Genomic DNA, 24,068 nt, shown 5'->3' with positions numbered 1-24,068 from the left:
AAGATGAAGACTTTTCACAAAAGCCCTACAAAAAGAATGAGCGCACTATAGAGATTCTTTTCTAGAAACTTAATCCTTCAGAAAGAAGAATTTCCTGGCTTTGGAGAACATCAACTTTCCTCAAAAGCAAAAGAGATCTCCTGGCAAATCCATTTATAACATTTTTGGAGCAAGCCTTCCAGCCTTTTGCTTTCAGCCTTTCATTAAGTACACAGGATAAGCACGGCAAAACATATGCAACATAGTGAGAAAAAACAGAATCACGCAGGGCCTGATAACCAGTCAATGTGATGGAAGTGAACACCTTCTTAGCTGAACTCTGGCTCCAGGACAGTTACACTGTGAATCTCTCGTCGCTGAGATCAGCTACCTGCCTGCCTTTACCCAGTCTGGACTTTTTAGTTCTGCTCCAAACTGTTTCTCCTCTCACTGGAACAACAGAATGGTGCTTTATCTGTCAAGTTAAAACCCAGATATACTCGGTGCCACTGAAGATGAAATGAACTGGCTGTTGTACAATCGGAATGCATTCATAGCTCCTATACAACTAACCTCCATTGATTAAACTTATGATGCAGCTACCTTGATAACTTTGAGCTCCCAAACTAATATTTACATGTGATATGTAGGTAATGAGAATAAAATTCTACTTTCTAAGAGCAGGATAACATGTAATTAATTAATGCAAAGTGTTCTGAAGACAAAAAAGGCCATGTAGAAAACTATAGTATTATTTTCTATGTCACAACTGATGAGCATTCACCACAGAAAGTGCAACTTTTGTAGTTCCCATTTTCCAGAGGTGGTGACTTTTCCAAAGCAAGACAGTAAGGGACAAAATACAAAATTACTGAGTGTGCTTGACGAGGAACATGAGTAATGAGGTATGGCACCATCTTTTCTAAATGGAAAAACATAAAGAGAAAGGGCAGAAAATGCTATTAGCTGTAAAAAAAATCAACATTTTAATACAAAGGCAAGTGTTAAACTACTTCCAAAGATGTAAGATGCATTTAACAATTTCCTTTTCCCATGCCTGTTTTTTAGACTACCATGAAAGAAAACAGACTGCAATAACAGAACGAATGCTGCAAATAAGTATATCAGAAATTTATTAATTTTACCAGTTGTTTCCCTTTCAAGTACACATTCAATCATTTTTCAAAATTTGCTAAAATGTTCATCGAGTGTAACAGAAAAAAAAAAGCCAGAGAGCCAGCAATATTAGAATAACTATAAGAAAACTTCCACAAAACAAAAAAAACTCCCAATATTTTATGTCTGGATTCTCCTTCTAGTAAACCATTAAGATAGCTTTTGACAATCACCATATTATTAATACTGCTATTGTCATGGTAGTCCTGTAAAATCCAAAGGCAGTGCTTGGAAAGAGACATGGTTAAGATCAATTGAGTTCACTGCTAGCAGATAGGGGCTAGCTAAGTTTCAAACTTCACAGCAACAAAATCTGGGAAACACGTGAAACTTCAGGATGAGATTGCAGTGGTGTGCTGACCTTGTTAAATACCAGCAATCAAAACAGTGACAATTTGTGTATCAAAAATTTGTGTGCCAAATATTCTCAATTACGTGATCCACCATGTTAGCCAACAAGCCACCGCAGTGCAGGACAGTAACCTACCTTACAGAATACATTTTTTCCTCTGTTGCCACAGAACAGAAAGGTCATCTGGAAATATGTCTAGGGCTGAATTCTACCTGCATCCTTTAGTATTTGAAACCACTTGTCATGAAAGCTGGGATCAATGCAAAATACAACAGTAGCTCCCCCACATGTTGAGTGGCCATGACATTTCAACCATGCAATTTTACAGCAGGCAGCAAGCAAGATTGGGAATTCAGGGTTAAAATCTCCAGTGAAATTTTGTCTTATAAAGTAATGAATGTTGACCAAGAGAGTAAATCAAATGTATCTCCTAACAAACTGAAAACAGCTGTTTGGCTGCATGTGTCTCTGATTTAAATTTGGTAATTATTGCTCTACTGTGGCTCAAGGTTATTCTGCATTAGTGAAATAGGATATCATATGAAAATCATCCAACTTCTTAATTTACTGTAGCATCAAAAATTCCACTGTATAAAAATAAGCCGGAAACATAACCTTCTAAAATCTTACCTATAAACCTTCTAAATGCCCATTTATTTATTATTCTTACAGACAATTACACAAAATTTGATTACAACAAACTAGAATATCTAATGCAAAACAAATGATATGTCACCTTTAGTCACTCCAACTACGTTTTCACATAAATACACTGAAAAACAACTTTATAAATTTGGAGTCAGTGACACAGCATTTTGGCTTAATAGCCCATTCCCTGGATTATTATGTTCTGTGTTAGCATGAAGAAAAATTGCTCACGTTCTTACAAGAAGAAACTTTGTTTTAAGGTCTCCTCATGCCAATAGCAGCACAAGATACAAAGCTACTAAATTTAATTTTTCAAAGTTGAAACACTTCTTTCAGAAAGCATGGTAGGCATCTGATTAATGTAAACTGAAGTCACTCAATTCATACATTATTCTCTATTAAATCCAAACTACACTGTGGTTTTATTAGTTGTTTTTATGTAGATTATTAGACACCTTTATTGCCTAAAAAGCATGAATCAACTATCTATGTTAATAATGTAATTACTACAGTTTTACTGATCTGCCTGTTGGACATCAAAGAGTGTACAAATCCATGGAAGCATAAAAGTGCTGCTCCAGACAATTAAAATATCTAGAAAATGAAGAAAAACCCAGTGTGTTCTGTGAACACCTTACTAGTATTTCTCGAAATGCAGCAACAACAACAACAAAATTGTCATTCTCTCAGACAAACTGCAGCTTTTCAGTCAGTATCTATTACAGTGCATCGCTAGACAGAATCGTTAATTCTAAAAAAAAAGTCTAACACAAAAATATTTTATTAAATAATAACACAATCCTTGAAAATTATTACAAATCACAGTGCTTATTCTTTCTGAATCTTTCTTTCAAGATGACTAGAAGCCTTAAATCAAATGATTCAGGCAATTTAAGGTCAGCTCCAACTAAACACTGAACTTAGTTCAGTATATTATTAGAGAAATAATTTCATTTGGAGAGGGAATTATCAAAGATTGATTGCAAACATGCATTTCAAGAATAACTTTACTCCACCCAGCACAGCATCTTCTTTTTGGTTTCCCATTTTCTCAGTTGAGATAAACACAAATTAAACCTTTGCCAAAACAAAATATGCATATATACACTCTAAAAGTGTGTCAATTACTGAGTATATGCCACAGAAACAGCCTTTTGAAAATACCACAGTGCTAATAAATTTTTTGATGTCAACAAAGACTGGACAGACTCAAGCAAGAACAGTAGTAAAGGGAATGTTCACTCTTTTTAAAAAAGAGTGGGCTCTATGCAAGTCTTTCTGCATATATAACACAAAACAGGCAGACCTCAGTCTGAAATCCCTTCTTCATATTCTTTGTCAGGAGCAATTTCCATACTGACATTGTTTAAATAATCATACAATAGGAGCCAATAAAGGCACTTTGACTGTGAGAAGGATCAAGACTCACACCCAGTCAAAGACCCCCCAGCAGCATTGCAGAAGAAATCAGTTGGAAAAAAAGTGAACTCAACATTGTTTTGAATGAAGGGTCAGCTAACGTGAAAGAAAAAGAAATAGAATGACACAATAATTCTAATTTATCTGCTGATCTCAAAATGCTTTGTACTTAAGGAAACGTAAGAGATAACTTCATGCACTAACTACCAGCTTAAGTACAGTGAGCTCCAGCCTTGCCCCTTACAGAAGGATAGAAAGCAAATTACATAAGAATGAGATCTATTCACTTATGCAGCTTAAGAGGTTTTCCCCCCACACTTTCAGGCACCTCTTAGAGCAATTTTTCTAGCTGTTTCTCAGTCTGAATGCAGCCCAAACCCATCCAACTTTAGCAGTTTTGCTTTACTGGAAAATACAGGGTAGGTCCAAAAAAATCTTTGGGCACCTACAAGTCACTCTTCAGCACCACCATCTGATGTAAACTTTCATATCACCTACCATTTCATGTATCATCTTATGCATAAACACTCTGGATTCTTTAATAACACCAACTGGGGTCACAACTAAAGACAATTATCAATTATGTATTAATAGGCTGTTTCCCTCTGGCATGTCATTTCATAGAAGTTCCATTAAAATGAGGATGCAGATGGAAGAGGATCAATATAGGTCACCTTGTCGTTAAGCAGACTGAGTTAGGCTTAGTCTGAATAGAAGTGACACAAGTCTTTCACTGGCATTTAAATTCAATGAAGTTGATTTAATTTCACATACTGACTGTTAATTTCCATGAAAAATATGAAATAACTAGCAGAGGAAACAAGTTTCTAAAACAAGACTTCAGACAACTTGATGCACATATTTCCAAGAAGCTCTGTTCAGGAAATGCCTAACCCTGAAGGCAAATCATTAAGCTCAATGTTCTATAAGCTCCTCACAACGCTTCTTTGCCCATCAATATCTGCCTTTCACAGCTAAATTGATTGCTGTTTAAAACTTGTCAGGTTTCAAAACCTAAGAAGAGCAACACACAAACCATATGAGGGGCACAATTCAATATGTAAACTTATAACACACTTCATGCACGCATAGACAAGGACCTTGTGAAAACTTATCTGTGGGCACTCATTAAACGCCACTAACAAAGTAAGTATTGATAGTGCTTAGTCTCAGTCTTCTTTTTTTTTTTTTTCCTTTTTCCTTTTTTTTATGGGAAACCTTAGAAATGTAGTTCAAATCTTAGGATTCAAATCTTTCCTCAGTCCAGAATTGGCTCAACATCTTCTTCCTGACAGAACCAGGTTCAGGCCAGCTTCAGTCTGAGGTTGCTTTTCAGCAGTAGTGCTGAACTGTATCATTGTGCAGAAAGAGCAAAATACACAGCATCAGAAATAGGCTACAAAAGATAAAGCGTGCCTTTATTGCCTAAAATTTCAGACTTACCTAAAAGCACAGTGTGTTATGTTCTGGTATGGAGCGTGTCAATCCAGGGTGTTTCATTCACTTACCTGAGAAGCAATCTAACCAACTTTGGATCTGGTCTCCACAAAATATAGAAACGTCTTTAGCATGATCATTCTACATTACTTAAACCAAAATTCCACTGTGTTAATTCTGTATCTTCCAAGTCTTGAATATTCACTGAGATAGTTCTATAAGGGAGCAATAAGAGAATTATCTCTTCTGATATATGACAAAATCAACCATTTCTCAGTGATGGCTATCACAGGGCAGAGGATCCAATGCAGGATGCTCATTTACAGACAATGGCTAGATCCTTTATTTTTTAACTCTGGCTTACATGGTGGATGTAACAAGAATATCCCTTTTGCAATTTTACATGTCTCAACTCTGGTTTTGAAAAAAAAAATGAACTAAACCCCAAAACATTACAAAAATGCTTTTACTATTGTTTCTCCTCAAAAAATGTAATAAAGTAAAACGTTAGTTCTTTAAAACACATTTTACATAGTTTTCCTCAAGAAAACTATTTCCTATTTCCCAGTTTCATGCAGGAGTCATGAATTAGATCCATAGAATACTTCTCTTTCCTCTGTCTTTAAAATATTCAAATACTGAACAGAGAAAATAAATCAGAGATGCAGGAACAGTTATTTTAATCCCTGACAATATTCAGTTGACATTTTGTTTTGTTCTGTTTGCATGGTGTTTTTCATTTCAAGATCAATGATGTTTTCCTCTTAATTAAATTATGCTTTCACATACTGACACACAAACTTAAAGATGAGCTCATCCACCACGAAAATGCTCCCACAGTAAGGATGCAATTAGTCTTACAATGAGTACTTTGAAATTTCAAATGACAAATTCTTAAACAGTGACTACAAGATCAGGCAATATGTGACCTCTATCGGTTAATATTTTGTACGCATTGCAAAACAACTTCTTTCTTGCACTATACTAGAGACAGCCATAATAAAAAAAGGGGACAATCTACAACAATGAACAGAATCAAGTATTTGATTCCTCTGCCATTTTGTCACTACAAAGTTCTTCCCTCTTCATGACACATCTGGAACTGTGTACAGCACTACAATGTTTCCAAAGCTTATTTTTGTAATAGGATCCAGAGTAGAGGTGAGTTCTTTAGAACTTCTCACCAGGCAAGAGTTAGAAAGACCTGATCTGAATTTCTCTGACATCTACAGAATACAATTCAAAGGAGGGTAAAAATCTTGGGCTAATTTACTAAAAATGTGAACACTGCTGTCAGTATCTCTGTATGTGGCTATCCGCAGTGACAATATTTAAGTGTCCTTACACATACTGCAAGTCACTGCCCAGCTGTAGAGCAGCTGATTCCAACTAAGGCCAGGAAAGGTCAAGGCAGATATGAATCCTCAAAGTACTGCCAGCATGTTGTATTTATCTTTGATGGCCAAAGAGAGCAAATGCCAAAAAAAGACAACACTTTCCTCAACCTTAGATTTCTTAAATTATTTAATGTCTTTGTTTCCTATGAGTAGTAGTTCAAAATATGACAATTGTATCTACAGACTTGTAGATGCCAGGATGCCACTGTGCATGAAACAGAGAGAGCAGAAGCCATTAACTAGGCAGTTGTCAGTAGCCTACCTTGACAAGGACATGGAGTTATCCACAAAGATATTTGCTGACCTTGCAGTCTCAATGGTTTCTTAAATAACATTCTGCTGATAGATACATGACTTCTAATTTAAGAAGCCAAAGGGATGGGATTTAGCCAATTTCCATTCTTCCACATGCTAAAGAAATGGTTCTGTTCTAAAGTTGTCTACCAAGACAATGGTAGAGCAGATATGACCAAAGAAAGGAACAATCACGGTGATTCAGCTGTGGAGTGAGCTAGTCAAGCGGACTACAATGCACCATAGTTCACAATATTATGTAAGACAGAAGAATTTCTTTATGAAAATTTCTGTATTGATTACAATTTTATTCTCGGTATTCTCCAAGTAGAGAAAAGTAAACACATACACTCTATGAAAGCACAGTGTATACTCTACTACAGGAAACTAATGGTACAAATAAGAGTCAGACACGCCCATAAAACTTGTTACCATTATGACACTATTAAAGTAAGTACCTCTCAGTATACTTTGAATTCTCTTCTAGCCTTAGTGACTTCATAAGCTTCTGATAGTCTTGCCATTTGAAAGCTAACCCTCTTTTGATATACTATTTGGAATATAAACATGGTAAATGGGCATAGAAGTAAACAACCTGATATATAATGAAAATATATAGAGCTCAGGGAAGAAAATAGGTGTACTGATAAGCTACAAAAGCAAGAACTTCAGCCAGTTCTGCTCAGGAGAGCTTAACGCTGGGGTAGTGCTCTTGATTACTCACATACCTGTGCCACAAGATGAGTCTAGTCTCACCCACTTAGGCTCTTCACTTAATTGCTTTTTCTCTACAACCTTTTTTCCCTCTACCTATGTCCCTCCAGTTGAAACTTTCAGTTTCATTTTCTTTTTTAAGTACTCATTGAAGTATTTTTGTAAAGGTCAGCAAAGCTATTTTCTATTTTGAGAATAACTTTGGTAGCAAGAGAGGAAAAAAACACCAAAAAATTATATTTCTTGTTTCATATGATGGTTGTAACCACTCACCAGCAACCACTTTCTTGCTGTCATCTCAGGAATTCTGCAGTCTTTGCTGGACAAGAAGCTTTACCAGTGGACAGGTGAGTTCTCATCCCACCTAGCCCACTGCCTCACGGTTAGAGGATAGGCTGTGGCTAATTTGGGTCTGAACCCTCTCAAACTGATCTCCAAAAGACATCAGGCACACAACTAGTCCTTATGACTTAAGCTGGACTACTCACACGAGCTTCTCACCAATAGCAAAAATTTCCACTGTTCAGCTGTAAAAATAATGCAAGCCTGGATTGTCACAAGCAGGAGAAAAACGAGTTGCCACCAGCACTTCCTCAGACACATGGATCCAGCTGAATCTCTGGTAATGATTTTATGCTTTGCATCTTGAATAATGAATCCCATTTGTGTGTTCCTGCATTTACTAGTGGGGCTAGATATCTACATTTATTATGGATATAGGCTGTTGGACTTAATTGCAATGAAACCCTTAAGACTAGCTTGTATATAAAACTTTTCACATCTCAGAAATGCTCTCATGGGAAAATTCTTGGATTTAAAGCTCAGAAAAGCAAAATATTCTTAATGCCAGGTAAATATAATTAGTACAGATGATGTGATGCACCTTAGCATTCTATGATTTTCTTTGCCCTCAAAAATAGTAAATTCAGATAATTTTTTTTATACTGGTTGATGAATACATAAAATACATACACATATGAAAACAAAGGTATGCACACATACAGACAATTCAGGAATGTTCACACTACTTTGTTTTGGACTCAATTCTATTCAAAGACACACATATAATAAAGGACGTAAAAAAACCAAAAAAATCAATATTTTTCACAATATAATTTTTTTTACATGGCCACTGAACTTCTACTTCAATAGAGGCATTAACACCATTGTAGGCTGTAATGACACTGAACAGTGCTTATTCAAATATTCTCACTGAAATCAGGTAGGGGCAGACTGACAAACAATTATGTCTAGATGAGAGTTACTCACATAAATGGTCCCTGTAAACTCAGCTGGACTAAGCAAGTCAACAATTTTGACAGCCTGAATCTTTATAAACAAGTACCAATACACTAACTTTAATTTAACAACAGCTCTGTTCTTACTATGCCTTTGCCTAATGTAAGCTTGATGTGTTAAGTGTTTTGTCTTAAATCAACATCACAAGACTATATATAGCTGATGACAGCTGTGAATCCTAACATACATAAAAAAAAAGGAATGTTCTATTTTACCTCTCAGGCAAAGAGAGCTCATCATTGTGACTTTTTCTAGTAATATTTTCCTCTTCCATTATTTCATTTTATTACTTTAAGTAATTGCCTGCAAAAGAAATCAGAAAATATTTTCCACATAATAATACTTGAATACCTGAATGTAATCCAAGGTACTCTTAGTAGATATGAATTGTAACAGATTTCTGTCTTCTAAATAATGTTTTAAAACATCTTGCTCTTTATATTTTAACATCTAGATTTGAGGTCCAGTTACAAGTGTTTACCATAGAAATCTCGGTCAAGCTGGTGTTTGACCTTTGACAGGAAGCTGCCCTCACTCTGGCTAGTCCCAACAAACTAGGCCCAAGACAATAAGCTGCTTTATAGCTATTAGGTAGGTCAGTGTGTTTCTCCAGGAAGACCTCAAGCTGAAAAGCCAACACACTTGACAACCACAGCCAAGGTACCAAGGGCCCAAGCACTAGACATTAGAAAACAAATGGAAAAGCACACATGGCTACATCTGGAATCCTAATGGGCCACCAATGGTTCCCAGCTAAAGGAAGAATTACCAATGTTATTTTATCATCCCTTGTGCTAACTTAGCTGTTTATGTACAGCAATAAATGATTTTTTAAAAACATATTTGGGTCATTATGTCATATACCACCAGCAAGTACGATTGTTTTATTGTGCTTGGAGTCAAAATACACTGCTATACCCAGATGTGAGGGAAGTTCAAAACCTCTAGTTCTTCTGTATTCATTCCTGTTGGACAAATGGATTAAGTTTTTAAAAGGGAAACTGAGAATTTTTATGGCCTGTACTCCCATCTCACTAGTAAAATTCGCACTGATATTTTCCTATAGAAGTTTGCCTTGCCAATGATAACATTAAATATTAACTTAGTAAGCAACCCAAAATTTCAACCAACAGGAAATGCCAGACATTTTATTGTCAAAACATCCCCATTCTCTTCTTCCAGAGCCACAAATATTATATAAAAGAAATCATTTTGATATGCTTTTGTTTGGTTTTTTTACCTGAACAGCTATTTATAATCAAGGCAAAGTAATCATCGTACAGTGGAATGAAATTAAAATACATAAATATTTATTAACAGGCCCACCGAAGGAGGACTCTGCAGCTATTGCCCTGAATTTATATATGCAAACCCAAGCTTTTCCAAAATCTACAATCAGAATATTGCGTTTCCATGTAATGAAACATGGGATTTGTGTAAAGACTCTTGCACAGTATTTCTAACCCTAGCACTATGGCATTTAAACATTGAGATCAAAGCAGAAAGAAAAAGTTAGATCCACCAGCATTTGCTGCTTGAAAAAGATATCAACAACTTAGTAAATAAACAGTAAAAAGTATATTATTTTTACAAGACATTATAATAATTTAAACAAAGGGTTCAACATTTGTTGGCACTACTATTCTAAAACTGACTGCATCCAAAGAGTTTAAATCAACAAAATATTTCACAACTTTTCATTCCAAAAGACATTGAAAGAATTTGAAAATAACTGCAATTTAGCAAGTGACAAATGAATCCAGTTTCAGTAAATGTAATTCTAATAGAATAAGCATTCCTCTTAATGGAGACTGGATCAATCTGTAATCAAAATGAATAAACAATTCAAAGAAATAAGGTTTTATCTTCCCCTTCCATTCTCGTTCCCTTTTTTCATATTTGCTGCTAGTCCGGCTGCACTTTTGCTTTAATTTTTTCCACTTTTTTGGGGGGTCTGAGCTGAGGAGTTGGGGGAAACAGTAGCTCTCAGCTAAGAAAACCATTCCTCACAGAAGAAACAGAAAACTTAATAGAAATACACTGAGAATCTACAACTAACTCCACAATAGAACAGAGTTTTCCATTATCTAAATTTTTTAGTGTAATTTAACATTATGGTGCAGCTGAACAGAGGTGTAGTTTTTTAAAACTCTCTAGCTTCCTAGGAAGATTGCTAAGGGAGTGCACACACTCACCACACAGGTTAAGCTACAGTGAGTCAAGGGCACACTCAGTTGCGAACATTGCTGGGAAGCAAATGATCCAAAATAGGCAGACACTGTGATAAACACGTACACATCCCAGACGTGCAGTGCTTATGATGATGATGTGCTGAGTAACATTCTCAAACACATTATAGTGAATCAAGATGAATGAACTGGTCAACAACCTATAGATGACTTCCATTAAATTAACTAGGAGAATATAGCTTAGAAGATTTTAGGGGTTCTTCTATCAAATAACTGAAATTACTTTAAAACATAATAACTAAAAAAGCAGCAATTAAGAAATCTATTCACGGCAAAGTCAACATTAAAAGTAGCTTCTTTTCAAAACAGCTTTGATCACATTGTTTTTCTTTCAATATTAAACTACTGGTAGCCTTTATTTGCCATGGAAACACAGACGTGAATTTGATAGCCTGTCATTCCATTTCTAAAGCTGACAGCAGAGTGCTGAATGTGAAATTTCCTTGCTTCTGCTGGTTAAAAGCACAATTAAGTAAACAGCTAAGTGTTTTCCCTGATTTCCAGAAACAGCAGAAATACATTAAACCCAAAGGAAAAAAATACATCCCAGCAACTGATCTCTAGACATTAGAAAGTTGCTTCAGAAGGGTCTGTTTTGTTTCCAAAGGCTACAATAAATAGGGAAAGAAAACACTTTAAAATTCCATTCTTGCACCGCTATAAAATGCTACATCTCTATATGATGTAGTGGGCTATATTTCTAATGTTTAACTTTTAGCTGATAATATATATATGTATATATGTCTATAGGTACACATATATCCATCCATACATATTTTATATATAGCTAGATATGCTAACATCCATACATAACAACTTAAAATTATTCAGAATACCTTTTCCTTGCTGCCTTTCCAGATGCTTTTTTACTTAATGAAAGAAACAGAGCAAGGATGAGAGAACAGTTTCAGAGAAACTCAGAACACACTGACAAACACTGAAAAGATAAATAAATGTTTTCCTACTCACTGAATGAAATAAGATACCTGACATATGCCAATTACTCCCTCATGTTACCATTACGAAAATTTGATCCTTGACAAAAATAGATTTAAATTATATTTAAATCCCCTGGGGCCTTTTATCAACAGAAGTGAAAGCAAAGGAAAACAAAAAAATGTCCTCTTTCTGTGCTTCCTCTACATATGAGTTCATATTATTATTAGTTCATATTATTTTCTTCTCCCTTTTCTTCACTCCCTGTCTCCATATTCCTCTTTCTAAGGGAAGAGAAATTAAATTATTTATTAATCTCAGTGTTTGCCATGTTCACCTGTGCAAGATTATCCATCTTAAGCACAATTCATTACATTAAGACAAGTTTTAAATAACACAGACAGCTTTGTACAAGTACATGACAAACAGGATGAAAAAAATTGGACTTACAAAATTCTTACTGGTGAGTTCTGTTCTTGCCACAACTGTGTTTATATTTTCATATATGGAAACTAATTCTAAAAGCATAATTTAAGTACCCCTTTAAAAACACTGATAGTATTTATTAGCAGTCTTGATTATAAATTTTAGATGTATTTAGCAGCAATGATGAGTAATTTCTACAGTTTCTCACTACACTCTCACAAATCAATTAGAAAACATCAGCTTTTAATTTTATGGGTCTGGCATTTTTTCACAATAACTACATTTTATTGTGGAAAAAATGTGTTTTCCCTCTAGTGAGTATTTGGCAAATATGTGTTAAGTATTTCTAGCATTAATTAAAGTGGTTAATTTTTGTTTACTTCTCTACGTTCCAGTATCTACAACAATTTCAAAAAGAATGTACTCAGTTGGCAAGGGGCCTGTTTAACAGTTTTATACAGTACACCAAGGTATTTCGCACATTTTGGGTGCATCGCAAAATGGTGACCTCTTTAAAGTGTCTGTTTGAAGAGGTGGGGTGAACACTTTTGAGAAAATAATTATTTAGAAATACATTCCCTATTAGACAATGAGAAATACTGTAAACGAAAGTGTAAGTACATTTTTAAAAGCAAAGAGATGTTTGCAAATGGTTATGAAATATTTCCACATGTGATATTTTTACAATAATGGTGACTATCAAATGCTATATTGCACATTAATTTTTATTACTGATAATGGAGCCAAGAATATTGTAGAGTGTAAAGAACAGCCCGTTGCAGCTTATTTCCTGGCCAACTCTTCATGCCACAGATGTTGGGCAGCTATCCCAAACCATTCCACCTATTTACTGGTGCTCTAATTTTTTTCATATTAGAAGTCCCGTGTTTAGCTGTTTTTCTCAGTAGCATTAACCAAGCAGTTCATAAAATCTGTTTTTAAATGCAGCTGCAAATATCTAACTGCTTTGTGAAGCCACTTGTTTCATGTTTCCCTTAAGACCACCATCTGCCATTAACAGAGACTAAATGGCCTGTGACTTAAGCGGGGAAAGTTGTTCAAAAGCCAACTAATATTTTGTTTCAGAAGGTACTTTTAAAACAAATGTCTAATGTCAAGTTTAAATAAAGGTCTATAATTAACTATGTGGAGCCATCAGATCTTAAATACAAACACTGCCAATACAGTGTCCTGCTAAAATTAAATTATAGTCTTCTAAAGACTGAATAGTCATAAACCTGTAGGCAGTATTAATAATGGACACCAATATAATTTCAACATGAAGGAAGCACAGGTCAGACCATCCAGCAAAGGTATATGCAATGCAACTGAAGACTTTTTTCAAGTTTGCATGAGTCCAACACTAGCATCAGTGGGCACACAGGGCTACAATTTGCACATGTGAACTGAAATTAGCTGTCTTCCAATAGAATTTTATAAATAAAAACATTCAGTTTTAAAGTTGAATATCTCAGGTCAGCCCCAGACAGTGTATCTTACTGAAGCCAAAAGTGTCCAAAATGTGAAGGTTTGTAAAGTAGTAAACTTTGCCATGGGTGTACAGCTGATCATTGTCGGGGTTTTTTTACATAGGCCAGCGTATTTTTCAAGGCAGAGAGTACTTCACTGGTTAGGAGAAAGGCAGGAAATTTTTCTTTGGCAGGTTGATTTCTTTTTTTTTTTTTTTTTTTTAATTAGCAGATGTTTGAAGCTGCTCCAAGGTTTGGAATGTGGAAGAAATCCCAGTGGAGATAGATTAGTGGCAAAAAGCAGGTGAGGTGGTCAAAGGTGGATGTAAATACAATTTATCAGATGACTCTGCAGTTTGTCACATTGGTATCACCGTTGCACATATGGCATATATAAAAGCTTTGGCAATTGAGAATGAACATCATTCCTCTAGCCAGCGTAGAGTATTGACAGTGTACATAGCAATGCAGGGATGTACTACAAATAAATGAACCAAGAAAAATCCTAGAAAAAGTTACATCTTAGTTTACAAAAAATCTGCACTGTGTGTAGAAAGGATATGGGCAGGGGTTCTACTAAAAAACTCCAAACCCCCAAACTTATGCTAGCATCTACAAACTACAGTAAAAATACAAAGAAAGTAAGAAACATACACAAAAAACCCCCAAGCCCCACTCCCCAAAAACCAACAAAACAAACTCAGGGTTCCCAGTGATAAATAGTCTACAGACAAGGGAAAGAGGGACCAAAGGAGCTTACAGTTCTGGTAAATGAAAGCCACTTGCCATGATTTGCCCTACCTGGAATGTCAGTAAGGCTATCTTACCACAGAGGTCAACAGAAATAGAAACTATGGAAATATGACTAGGTTAGTAATGGAGTGCAGGTGATGCTTTGATTGAAAGGTCCTGTTGCTGCATGCAGGTTGGTGAATATCTGGCTTCAGAAAAGTACATAATTGAATCAACCTAAATTAAAGGAAGTAAAATGCAGTTTGCAGACACATCACAATTGCCCTGAGATGCAGATTTCAGATACACTGCGAGTTATAAGAATACTGATGGGACAACTACATGAATGGAAAGAAAATATAAATTTTCCCTTTGTTGGTATTCCATGCACTGCATTCTCAATGGTGCAATATACACCGATCTGTCCATAAAGCCATATTAATGGTAGTCAATAGCCACTCATCTGCGAACAGTTCAATATAACCAGGGCTGCATAAACTTCAAACTGATTTAGGTTTGAGACAGTTTAGGTCCAGATACAGCCTTAATCCAGACAAACTGCACCACTGCAGACCTCTGCCTCTTCTTCAGGCCAAGTGGCTTTACTTCTACTGTTGTGGTCACCAAAATTTTCTTTCATTGTTCCATTAAGCCCTCAGTGTAAATTCTTATGCTTAATTTACCTGTTTCCTGTGCGGTTTGCTTACTGCAGTTATTCCAACATTTCCTCTTCCCTATCCCAAGCTACCCTAGGTAATTAACAGCTGATTATATATCAAAACATGATTGGTCCTGACAACCACAACAAAAAAGTTAACATAGTTGTACTTTTTCTGGGAATTGAACTGTCTCAAATCTTGAACCTAATGTCATAAATCTGCATGTTCTACTATACTAGAAACATATGAAATGCTGAAATGTTAGAAATGACAATTTATGTTCAACTAACTCAGATAAGTTAAAAAGTGTAATATTGCCCTCAAAAACTAGATGAATTCAGAAAAGTAGGTAATACATCCAGGAAACTAGTTATTTAAACTGAGGGTTCTTAAACTGCAGGTTCACGTAAGGAAGTTCCTCCAAACCAACACAGATGTCTGTAAGCCAATTTAGACTCACTTTGCAGCCAGAGAAACAAGCACTGTTTTGTATGGTTTGACCCACCTTAAAAAAGATTGCTAAAGCAGGTCAGATGACAAATATCCTAAAGAGACTTACTTACATGTAAGGACTCCTAAGGGCAATTGAGAGAGCCCAGAACAACTAACACAGATAAAATAACCTGAGAGGAATTTGCTTGTGTGTTGCACGTGCTATTTTCACCTGTATATATGCTCTTGGATTACATCGCATGATCCTCTGTCATTTAGGGATGCAAAGGAATCTACATGCATGAAAATTTTGCAAAGGCAAAAACTGTTTAATTTCAACCAGTATATGAAAATCTCAGATCAAAAAATCTGTAAGAAAATAAGATTACAGTTTCTGACACTGTAGTCTAATCAAGCAGATAAATAAAGATGGTGAAGTCAATGGTTTTCTCATACAATCAACCACTCAAAACCAGTGCTTGCTGTAATTCGTGTACCTGCTTGCTCACCACAAAACTTGCACTGGAAATGCCAAAATGAGAAAACATTTCCTCCTCTTCCCCTCTCAAGCTCAGGATCTTACAACTATAAAAAGGGAATTCACTTGGTGTGAAGGGATATCAATACAGTGATTAATATTAATATAGCAGGACAAATATCAAGACTGCTGAGTTCCTTTGTCATTCTCAACAGCTGGTCTCCTCAGAAGTCACTAACTGAGGAATGACAATATTGTCATTTAGCACTATTTTTAAAACTAAGACATGCAATTCAACTAACTTGAAATCTGTCTCCCCTTAATCCCTATGCTGTTTTGATACACACATCCCCAAATACAGGATCGCTACTTGGGAACACTTTGCTTTATCTAGCTGGTACACCTTTGGCAAGTCTGTTGTTCAGAGGTATCTTCTTAATAGAATCCCATAAAATATTTAAGGCACAAGACCTTTAATAGGTTCCTTTAGAATCACAAATATAGACTGATTTATTTGCTTATTAAAGCCTCTGTTTCTTTACTGAAAGTAAAGAAACAATGAGCCAGCCACCCAAAATGAGTGTTTCACTGATTTAGTGCCTTAGAACAATTTCTTGATTTAAAGCTACTTCCTAGAGCAACAAAAGAAAATCATTTTCTTTTGAGGAACTTGCACAAGATTAGTCTAATTTTTGCATTCTGTAAACAGACAATATTTAATCTGTTTAAAACTAAACTCTGAAGATCAACCAGATAGGCTTTTGAAGGGCTTAGACACTGCAAGGAGTTTAGCATTGTATTTGCAAGAGATATAGCCAGTTGTTTAGCCACACAGATATCATTTAGTCTATAACTTAAACAAGCATTGATAGAGGGTTTTTTTTATGAAAAGATGCTATCAGCAAAAAAACCACAGTATTTTGTACTACTTCAAAGCTTATTTATAATGTGTTTAGAAATATTCAGTGGAAACAGGAAAATAATGTCTTGATTTTCTAAACTTTACAACATCTGCTTTTACTTACTTTCAGCATTGTAAAGTTCTCCAGATTTCAAATGGGTAACTTTTCCTTTGTCTAGTCCCAAATTTGAAAGTGTTCACATTATTTCTTTTACCCCACACAATTTTCCATTTTTCACTTAAGAACACAGCCATATGAACATCTCTGCATCCTTTTAACAGTGGTAAATACTAGTCAACATAACATTCCAAATAAGCACATCACAAACCTGCTAGAAATTACTCTTCCTCAGAGGACTAGAATTCCTACATCTTTATAATTTTCTAATATACATACGTAACTAAGTATTTTTAACTAGATATCATGCTGTTTATTTATACTACTGTCTCCCAGTCAGGTATAACCTGCAGAAAACACTATTTTCAATAAACGCATTTCTTTTCACTGGCTTGCCTTGTGAGAGTGACTACAACCTTCTGCAATCAAAGAGCTTCTCCCCTTTAACACTTTTTCTATCTATAAGAAAGGATTCAATCTAGCCTTTAAGATGTAGAAAAGGCATCTTTATCACTTTTAATGGTTTACCATGCCATGTTGGAAGATGTACTATTATACATAGCTTTATTGATTCTCCTCCACTATGTAAAATTAAAGCTGTGGATGATTTAGTGAAAACTGATAGAATCATAGAATCATAGAAGCATAGAATAGCCAAAGCCTACAAGCATGCTATCACATACTATTTGATATATACACAGCAACATCATAAGTAACTTCCTCTACCTGCTTAGAGGTAGACAAGCTACTCCTGTTCATGAGTTACTTTTTAGCTGCACCTAGGGTAATAAGTTGGGTGCCTACTGCAGAACATTTTATGTGATGGTTTACCTTGGTCTACTGATCACTCAGATCAAGCCAATCAACTATTGTATAGTCTGGCTCCCATCTGGTCTCATACTCAGGTTTCCCTGCCATCAATCAATAGCACCTGGGGGAATAGCAGAAAGGAGAAAGGAGCTGGTGGAAAGCTGGGTCTCAGCCCTGTGTTGGGATACCTGGCTGCAGGGTGAGGCAGAAGGCTTAGTTTGTGCTTGAGTTTTGGTGCAACATGAGATGAGGTCAGCCTCGGACATGCCCAGACCCCAGAGGCTGGAAATGCTTCCAGGTCTATTAGCTTAAACATAGCTTGTGTGTCTGCCATGCAAAGCCAGTAAAGACAGAAAAAATCCCTGCAGAGTCCTTGAAAAAAAACCGAAACAAAAGCATGTTTGCTCTGTGCTGCGAACAGCTACATAGCACTGATGCTTCTTTTCTAATTCCATAACAATAAAGGCTTAGTTTTAATTATAACTTTCCTCTTAAAACTGTTATTTTTCATACCTATGTCTGGAACAGCCAGTGAAACATGGGGTTTGCCAGTGTCAGCATGGTACATGCAGAAATGTAGACTTTGTAACATATTTCCTTACAATGAAGGGAGAACTAGTCATCTAAGATCTGGCCATCTCAGGCTGAATTAAGGTATATTGAATGATTTTATATCAAATTCAAATCTGGATCCCAAATTCTCCCTTTCAACCAGCATTCAAAGGTTTACTCACACACTGGATTTCTTTAATCTCAACCAAATCTATTACATATTTGGGCCATTTTTAAACCTACTTTTGACAAAAATTGTTTTCCAGTTTTATTTTACAAGTATTTGTTTAACTACTGCCAAACAGCAGTTGATCTAGAAACATTTCTGCAAGTTCTAGGCAGAATTTTCACACATATATGTACCAGTGGGTAGGTTTAATATTTTCGGTTGCATGGTTTACCAGATTAACATGGTACCAACTTACCTGAACACCAAAAATTTTAAAGGGAAGTCCTTGAGATGGGATCACCGGCACAATGATTCGAGAGCTAGGTTCACACAGCAATTTACACTCAGACCCTCAAGAAGCATTTTAGAGGGCTGTTCCCTTTTGGGTACAGTTACCTTCAGTGACTGTCAGGGGAGCCTCTGACCTCTGTTAGGGAAGATATGGGCAAGGAAATAAAAAATTTAGATTCTCAGGAATGTTTCATACTTTCTGCCCAAGAAATCTGACAACACACACTAGAATCTAGAGCTTGGTATGTTACAGGCTACATAAGCAGATGAAGTTTGTTGTCTACTGCATCCTCTATACATGATGTACTAAGATCCTCTGTTGTCCACCTATCCATGGACTTTGGTTCTCCAACCCCTGAGATGACAGAGCGTACTTGTTGTCCTCATATAACTAAAATAAAATTCTTTGTTATCTTTTGCAGGGTGTCAAAATACTCAGGTGAAACTTCTTAAGCAGAGAAAACAGCTCATTGACTGAAATAGGCATTTCGGGCATCTTCCACTTTCTATAACATAGGTGGTGTTGCCACAAACAGCACTGACTCTCCAGTTTTAACTGACTCAACACATGGCACACTGATTAGCCAGGACAGCAGTGACCTTTAAAAACTCATCCCTCTTTGATACTATTAATTAGCCTTCTTGTTTCCCAAGTAAGTTACAGTTATGAACTTATACTGGCAAGAATATAACTCAAAAGGCTTAAGGAATGCAGATAACTTGGGGTTTCATGAACGTAAATCATCAAGCCCTAAGCTTAAGTGAGACTGACAAGCACATCTCAAAACTGTTAATGCTTCAATTTATGATGAGGCCTCCTTGTGCCATGCATTGCTAGGGGGCATGGCACCTGGATCTGCCACTTCCTGGACCACAGCCTCTGCTGACCATTGCAAAAAGTCCAGCTCCTATTTTCCCCACATGCCCACATGAATCACTGTCTACATTGGTCCACACAGAGAAGAGTGAGGAAGGTGGGAGCTGAATAAAATTTAGCACCAAGCAGAACAGTGTAGACAGAAGCAGAAGGTAAGAGTTGGGAGGTAGAGAGTAAGATGTAGAGCACAGTTTATCTCAGCTTTGAAAAACTTTTAGTTCATTAAAGGATAGAATGGACAACCATAAGAAACTTCTCTACCAGACAATCTGTGGAATACACATTTTAAATACCCCATGATCTTCATGATGGACCTTGAAGAATGCTCTAGGGTAGAAACAGACCAGTTTTTCTACCATATGGCCCTCCTAAAACTTTCATCTCCCACCTATCCCCAATGTCCTATTCTAACTGGCTGTATAAATGCTAAAACAGATGGAGCAGAACAGCAGCTAACTAGCAAGAGAAGTCAGTGTCCAAGTTGCAGTCCTCTGCATTTATTATTAGACAGGCCTCCATAGTCAAATAAGCCATGTAAATGAATGAACAAACTGTGTTGTCTTTATCATTGTTTGTTCATTGTGTTTATGCAAGAGGATAACTGATCACTACTGTCACCAACTACTTGTGGCAGGTCAAGTTCAGTAATGTCAAGTGATAGTCCTTTTGGGGAAAACAAAATTCCCTGGATAGCAACAACTTTTTGATTTTGTGTTACTCTACTTATTTGTTGGTAAATATCAAAGCTCAGCTTTTTACTCAGAACAAGCATGGATTAAGCAACTGGTAGTTTGTTTTCCATATGTGAGTTTGATAATTTTATAAATGTTACTTCTCTTATACTGGCATCACAACCAAACCAACATTAGTAATTCAAACTCAGATTTGTATTTGAGGCTTCTCTCAGGCTAAACTCAAAAGTTTAAATTATGAGTAAACATTCTTCTGCCAAACCCGTTACTCCCTATTCCCTACCACCCCTAGGCAAGGGTAAAAGACAGAGTTAATTTTTAAAATTAAACAAACAAAATATTTGGTCCCTTAGTTTCAGTTTCTTCTGGCACTGATATCTTGTGGGTACTGTATCAAGCCATGAAAAACAAATAAGGGAGTTGAACTTTTCAAATGCTGTCAGTGAACTTTCTTTCAGTTCAGTGAGATTAATAGGCCTTTTAATTTACAAATTCATAAGAATAGCATTATATTTGATTTAAATATTCTTTATATACTCATTGAAATCTTACTACTAGAAATAGAAATTAGTTCCTCGTGACAGAAAGGGTCAAGATTTGTTGTAATTAACTGAAAAGTCACGTTCAAACAGGCTTCAGACAGCAACAGCTATTTACAGCAGCTAGAACATACAAGCAAAAGAGCTGTGAGCTTGCAAACCCCTGAACAGATGCTTGGAGTCCAGCATGTCAGATGGTCCACAGTATCCATTCATGCAAGTTAAAGACATGCACAAGTGATTTCCAGGACTAGGAACAAATAAATCAATCATTTCATTTTTCAATCAAACCAAATAAATTTCATATCATTCACAAATGTTTTGCACTGCAGAAAAGATGGATTCATGTCCTGCTACTCTGTCAATTATCTACATCAGATCTTCAGATCCAAGTTATATACTATTACAAGACTCAATGTTATATTTATTCTACATTTCCTATGCCCTGTAAGAAATTTGTTACACAGTGCATCCATGCATCAACTGAAAACAGGAAAACAAGTCAGGAGTTCACAAAAAAAAGTTTGTCTTTTCTGTTCTTTTTTTCAGAGTGGCAAGCACAAGATCTAAAGTGCCTTATTAAAACAATGGAAACGTGAAAAAATGGAAACATAAAAAAGAAGTAGGAAGTTCTCTATCAAGTTTTCTTCTTGCAGTGTGAATCCAGACAAAGAATTTAACCTGCTGAACATTTCCAATTATTTCCTCACACTAAGAGAAGCATTGCTCAGTGCAGCAAGCTACAGTTCTCCTTTGCACAGCTATTTGTAGTGAAAATGTTTTTTGAAAAGAACATTTGAAGTGACAATGTCAGCACGCACAATTTCCATTCCTTTTGTATGCTTTTCTAAATGTCAAATCAAAACATGGCAACGCGATTAAATACACTGGTAACCATACTTTTATTATAACCCCCTTATAAATCATGTTGTAGCTAATTAATGTAATTAACAGTCCTATGTCCCAGATATGTTACAGGAAAAGACCAAATCAATCCAGCCCTGAAGAAACCACTAATACGTCTCAGACACCAATCCTGGATTTGTTGAATGTTCATTGAATATCGACCTGCTGTGAAAATATTACTATACCTGCTGCTTTTATGGGACTGGATTTTGCTTGCCTTTTTCCCCTTAAAAAAAATTTAGGAACACAGAAGTCAATGTCACAAACTAAAGATATTTTGCTAGTGGCTTAGCATTTTAAAGATAATTAACTAAGCTGAAATTCTTATAAGTTTTAAGATTCACAGGTTGCAAATTTAGTATTTTTCTGCTATGTATCTTTTTCATCTGTCCAAATCAAAACATTGCTACACAAATAAAACCACATTAAGTCCCTTGAAACTTGGGCTGAAAACCATTGCATTTTCAGAAGGTAAATAAAGAGCATGTTGAAGCAGAGCAGAGTTTCTAATGAGTTAATGTAAAAAAACCTCATGCAAAAGCAATCCGCATCAAAGCTAGCAGGCAATACCCTGACAGTCATCCATCAAACCAAAAGTCCCCTTAATAAATGCCAATTATAGGGCAAATATGCACAAATGCGGATAGCATAAGCCATGGGATCATTTCCTTCCAAGAAAATTAGTGACCAACAAAACACCCATGCAGCCTGCCCTACAGCAACACTCACTCCTGACCGGAATACTAACTACTATTATTATTTCATTCCTTTTTATTTTATTTTGTACTTTTGCAAGAATTCAGAGACACACAGAATTTTGTTTGGGGTTATACAAATTCCTTCACAATTTGTATAGAAGTCTAACATAACTTTTTAAAAGCCATGACATGCCTATAATGTATACAGAGTTTCTGACTTCCGCCGTAAGCGAGCCTTTTTCCTAACTTAATCATGCTCAAATTTCACCCCTTTTAAAGATCCTGATTCAAAAATGTTCACTCATTCTCCACAGTCCACAAATTTATACCATCTTTTCCTGTGGTATTATATGTGCATAAATTAAAAAAGAATGGTCTTGTATAAGGACTGAAAACAGAACATTCCAAGTTCCCACCCCCCAAATCTAACTTCAATTTATCAAGGAAAATGTCTGATACAAAATATACATTCTTATAAAATGATTGTTTTGTGTATGAATAGGATGTTTCAAATTTGAGCAGAATTATGTTTCCCAAACCTAAAAACAATTACTTGTACAGCATCCTAAAGTCAAACAAACAACATGAAAAGCTTCTCTCTTGTTACATTTGCCATACCTCTGATTCATTTCAGACCCTTTTGCTAACACCTTCTGCATATCACACCTGACCAATATTTTTTTCTCCCAAAAGTGGATTTTTTTAGATTTATTCTATCTGATATACATTATACGGAAAAGTAGCACATTTTGTCATATGCAGTGTCAGAGGTCTATATTTTGAGGTAACAGTTGAGGTCTAAGTTAGAAACATTATGCTAATAAAACAAAACAGCTTTGCAAGAAATACCTAATACTAGTATCATGACAGAGAGAATTAAGTTCTCATCTAAAAACACTCGCATTTGCTATATTCATAGAAGTGGACTAGAAAAATGCTACATTAGTCCTAGTTCGATGTCTTATTTAATTGACCTCTAAAGTGAGATCTTCCATCACATAGACTGGCCCGTGCTATATTCATTTATTTCCATCTTACCTAAAATTATGATGAATGGTTTGAGCTCCATTCAATTATTGAAAATGTGCAAAGAAACAGAAACAATGAAACTGGCAAAGTGCTCTGCATTCTTAGGAACAATTTAGGCTAATTAGCATCAACTTCTCCCCCATTCATCATACCCCTTTAGAAATATAAACAAACTGTCAGCTCTAACCTAACAAACAGATCACTGAGCTACTTAACACAAATTATTCTTACATGAAAAGCTCCTTCTCAGGCAATATTCTCCTCTAGGGCATCTGGGAAGTTGAGCTATTAAAATTGAAGACATATGTTTCAGTCAAACTTAACTCCCAGATTGTACTGATCGCTGTTGTGACAGTTTTCCATCAGCATGCTGCTGCTGGCAAAGTACTA

The 24,068-nt window shown here is 35.9% G+C and overlaps 1 protein-coding gene across 5 annotated transcripts in view; it reads right to left on the bottom strand.

The window, feature by feature from the left end:
- Positions 1-24,068, bottom strand: part of SLC25A21 (solute carrier family 25 member 21) — a 249,933-nt gene that overhangs the window by 189,403 nt on the left and 36,462 nt on the right. The window contains exon 1 of one of the 5 annotated variants that reach the window (XM_027637728.1): positions 8,931-8,970. The exons of 3 other annotated variants lie outside the window; for them this stretch is intronic. In XM_027637728.1, coding sequence (XP_027493529.1) covers positions 8,931-8,955 — 25 coding nt within the window. In that variant the 5' untranslated portion in view covers positions 8,956-8,970. Of the gene's footprint in view, positions 1-5,082; positions 5,122-8,930; positions 8,971-24,068 lie in introns of those variants that run through there. One more of the 5 variants, XM_027637731.1, reaches the window with a different exon arrangement.

This window comes from Corapipo altera, unplaced genomic scaffold (assembly GCF_003945725.1).
Source record: "Corapipo altera isolate COAL_440 unplaced genomic scaffold, ASM394572v1 23, whole genome shotgun sequence".
Lineage (NCBI taxonomy): Eukaryota > Metazoa > Chordata > Aves > Passeriformes > Pipridae > Corapipo > Corapipo altera.
The sequence above is the reverse complement of the archived record's forward strand: the minus strand, read 5'-3'. Positions and strand labels throughout refer to the sequence as shown.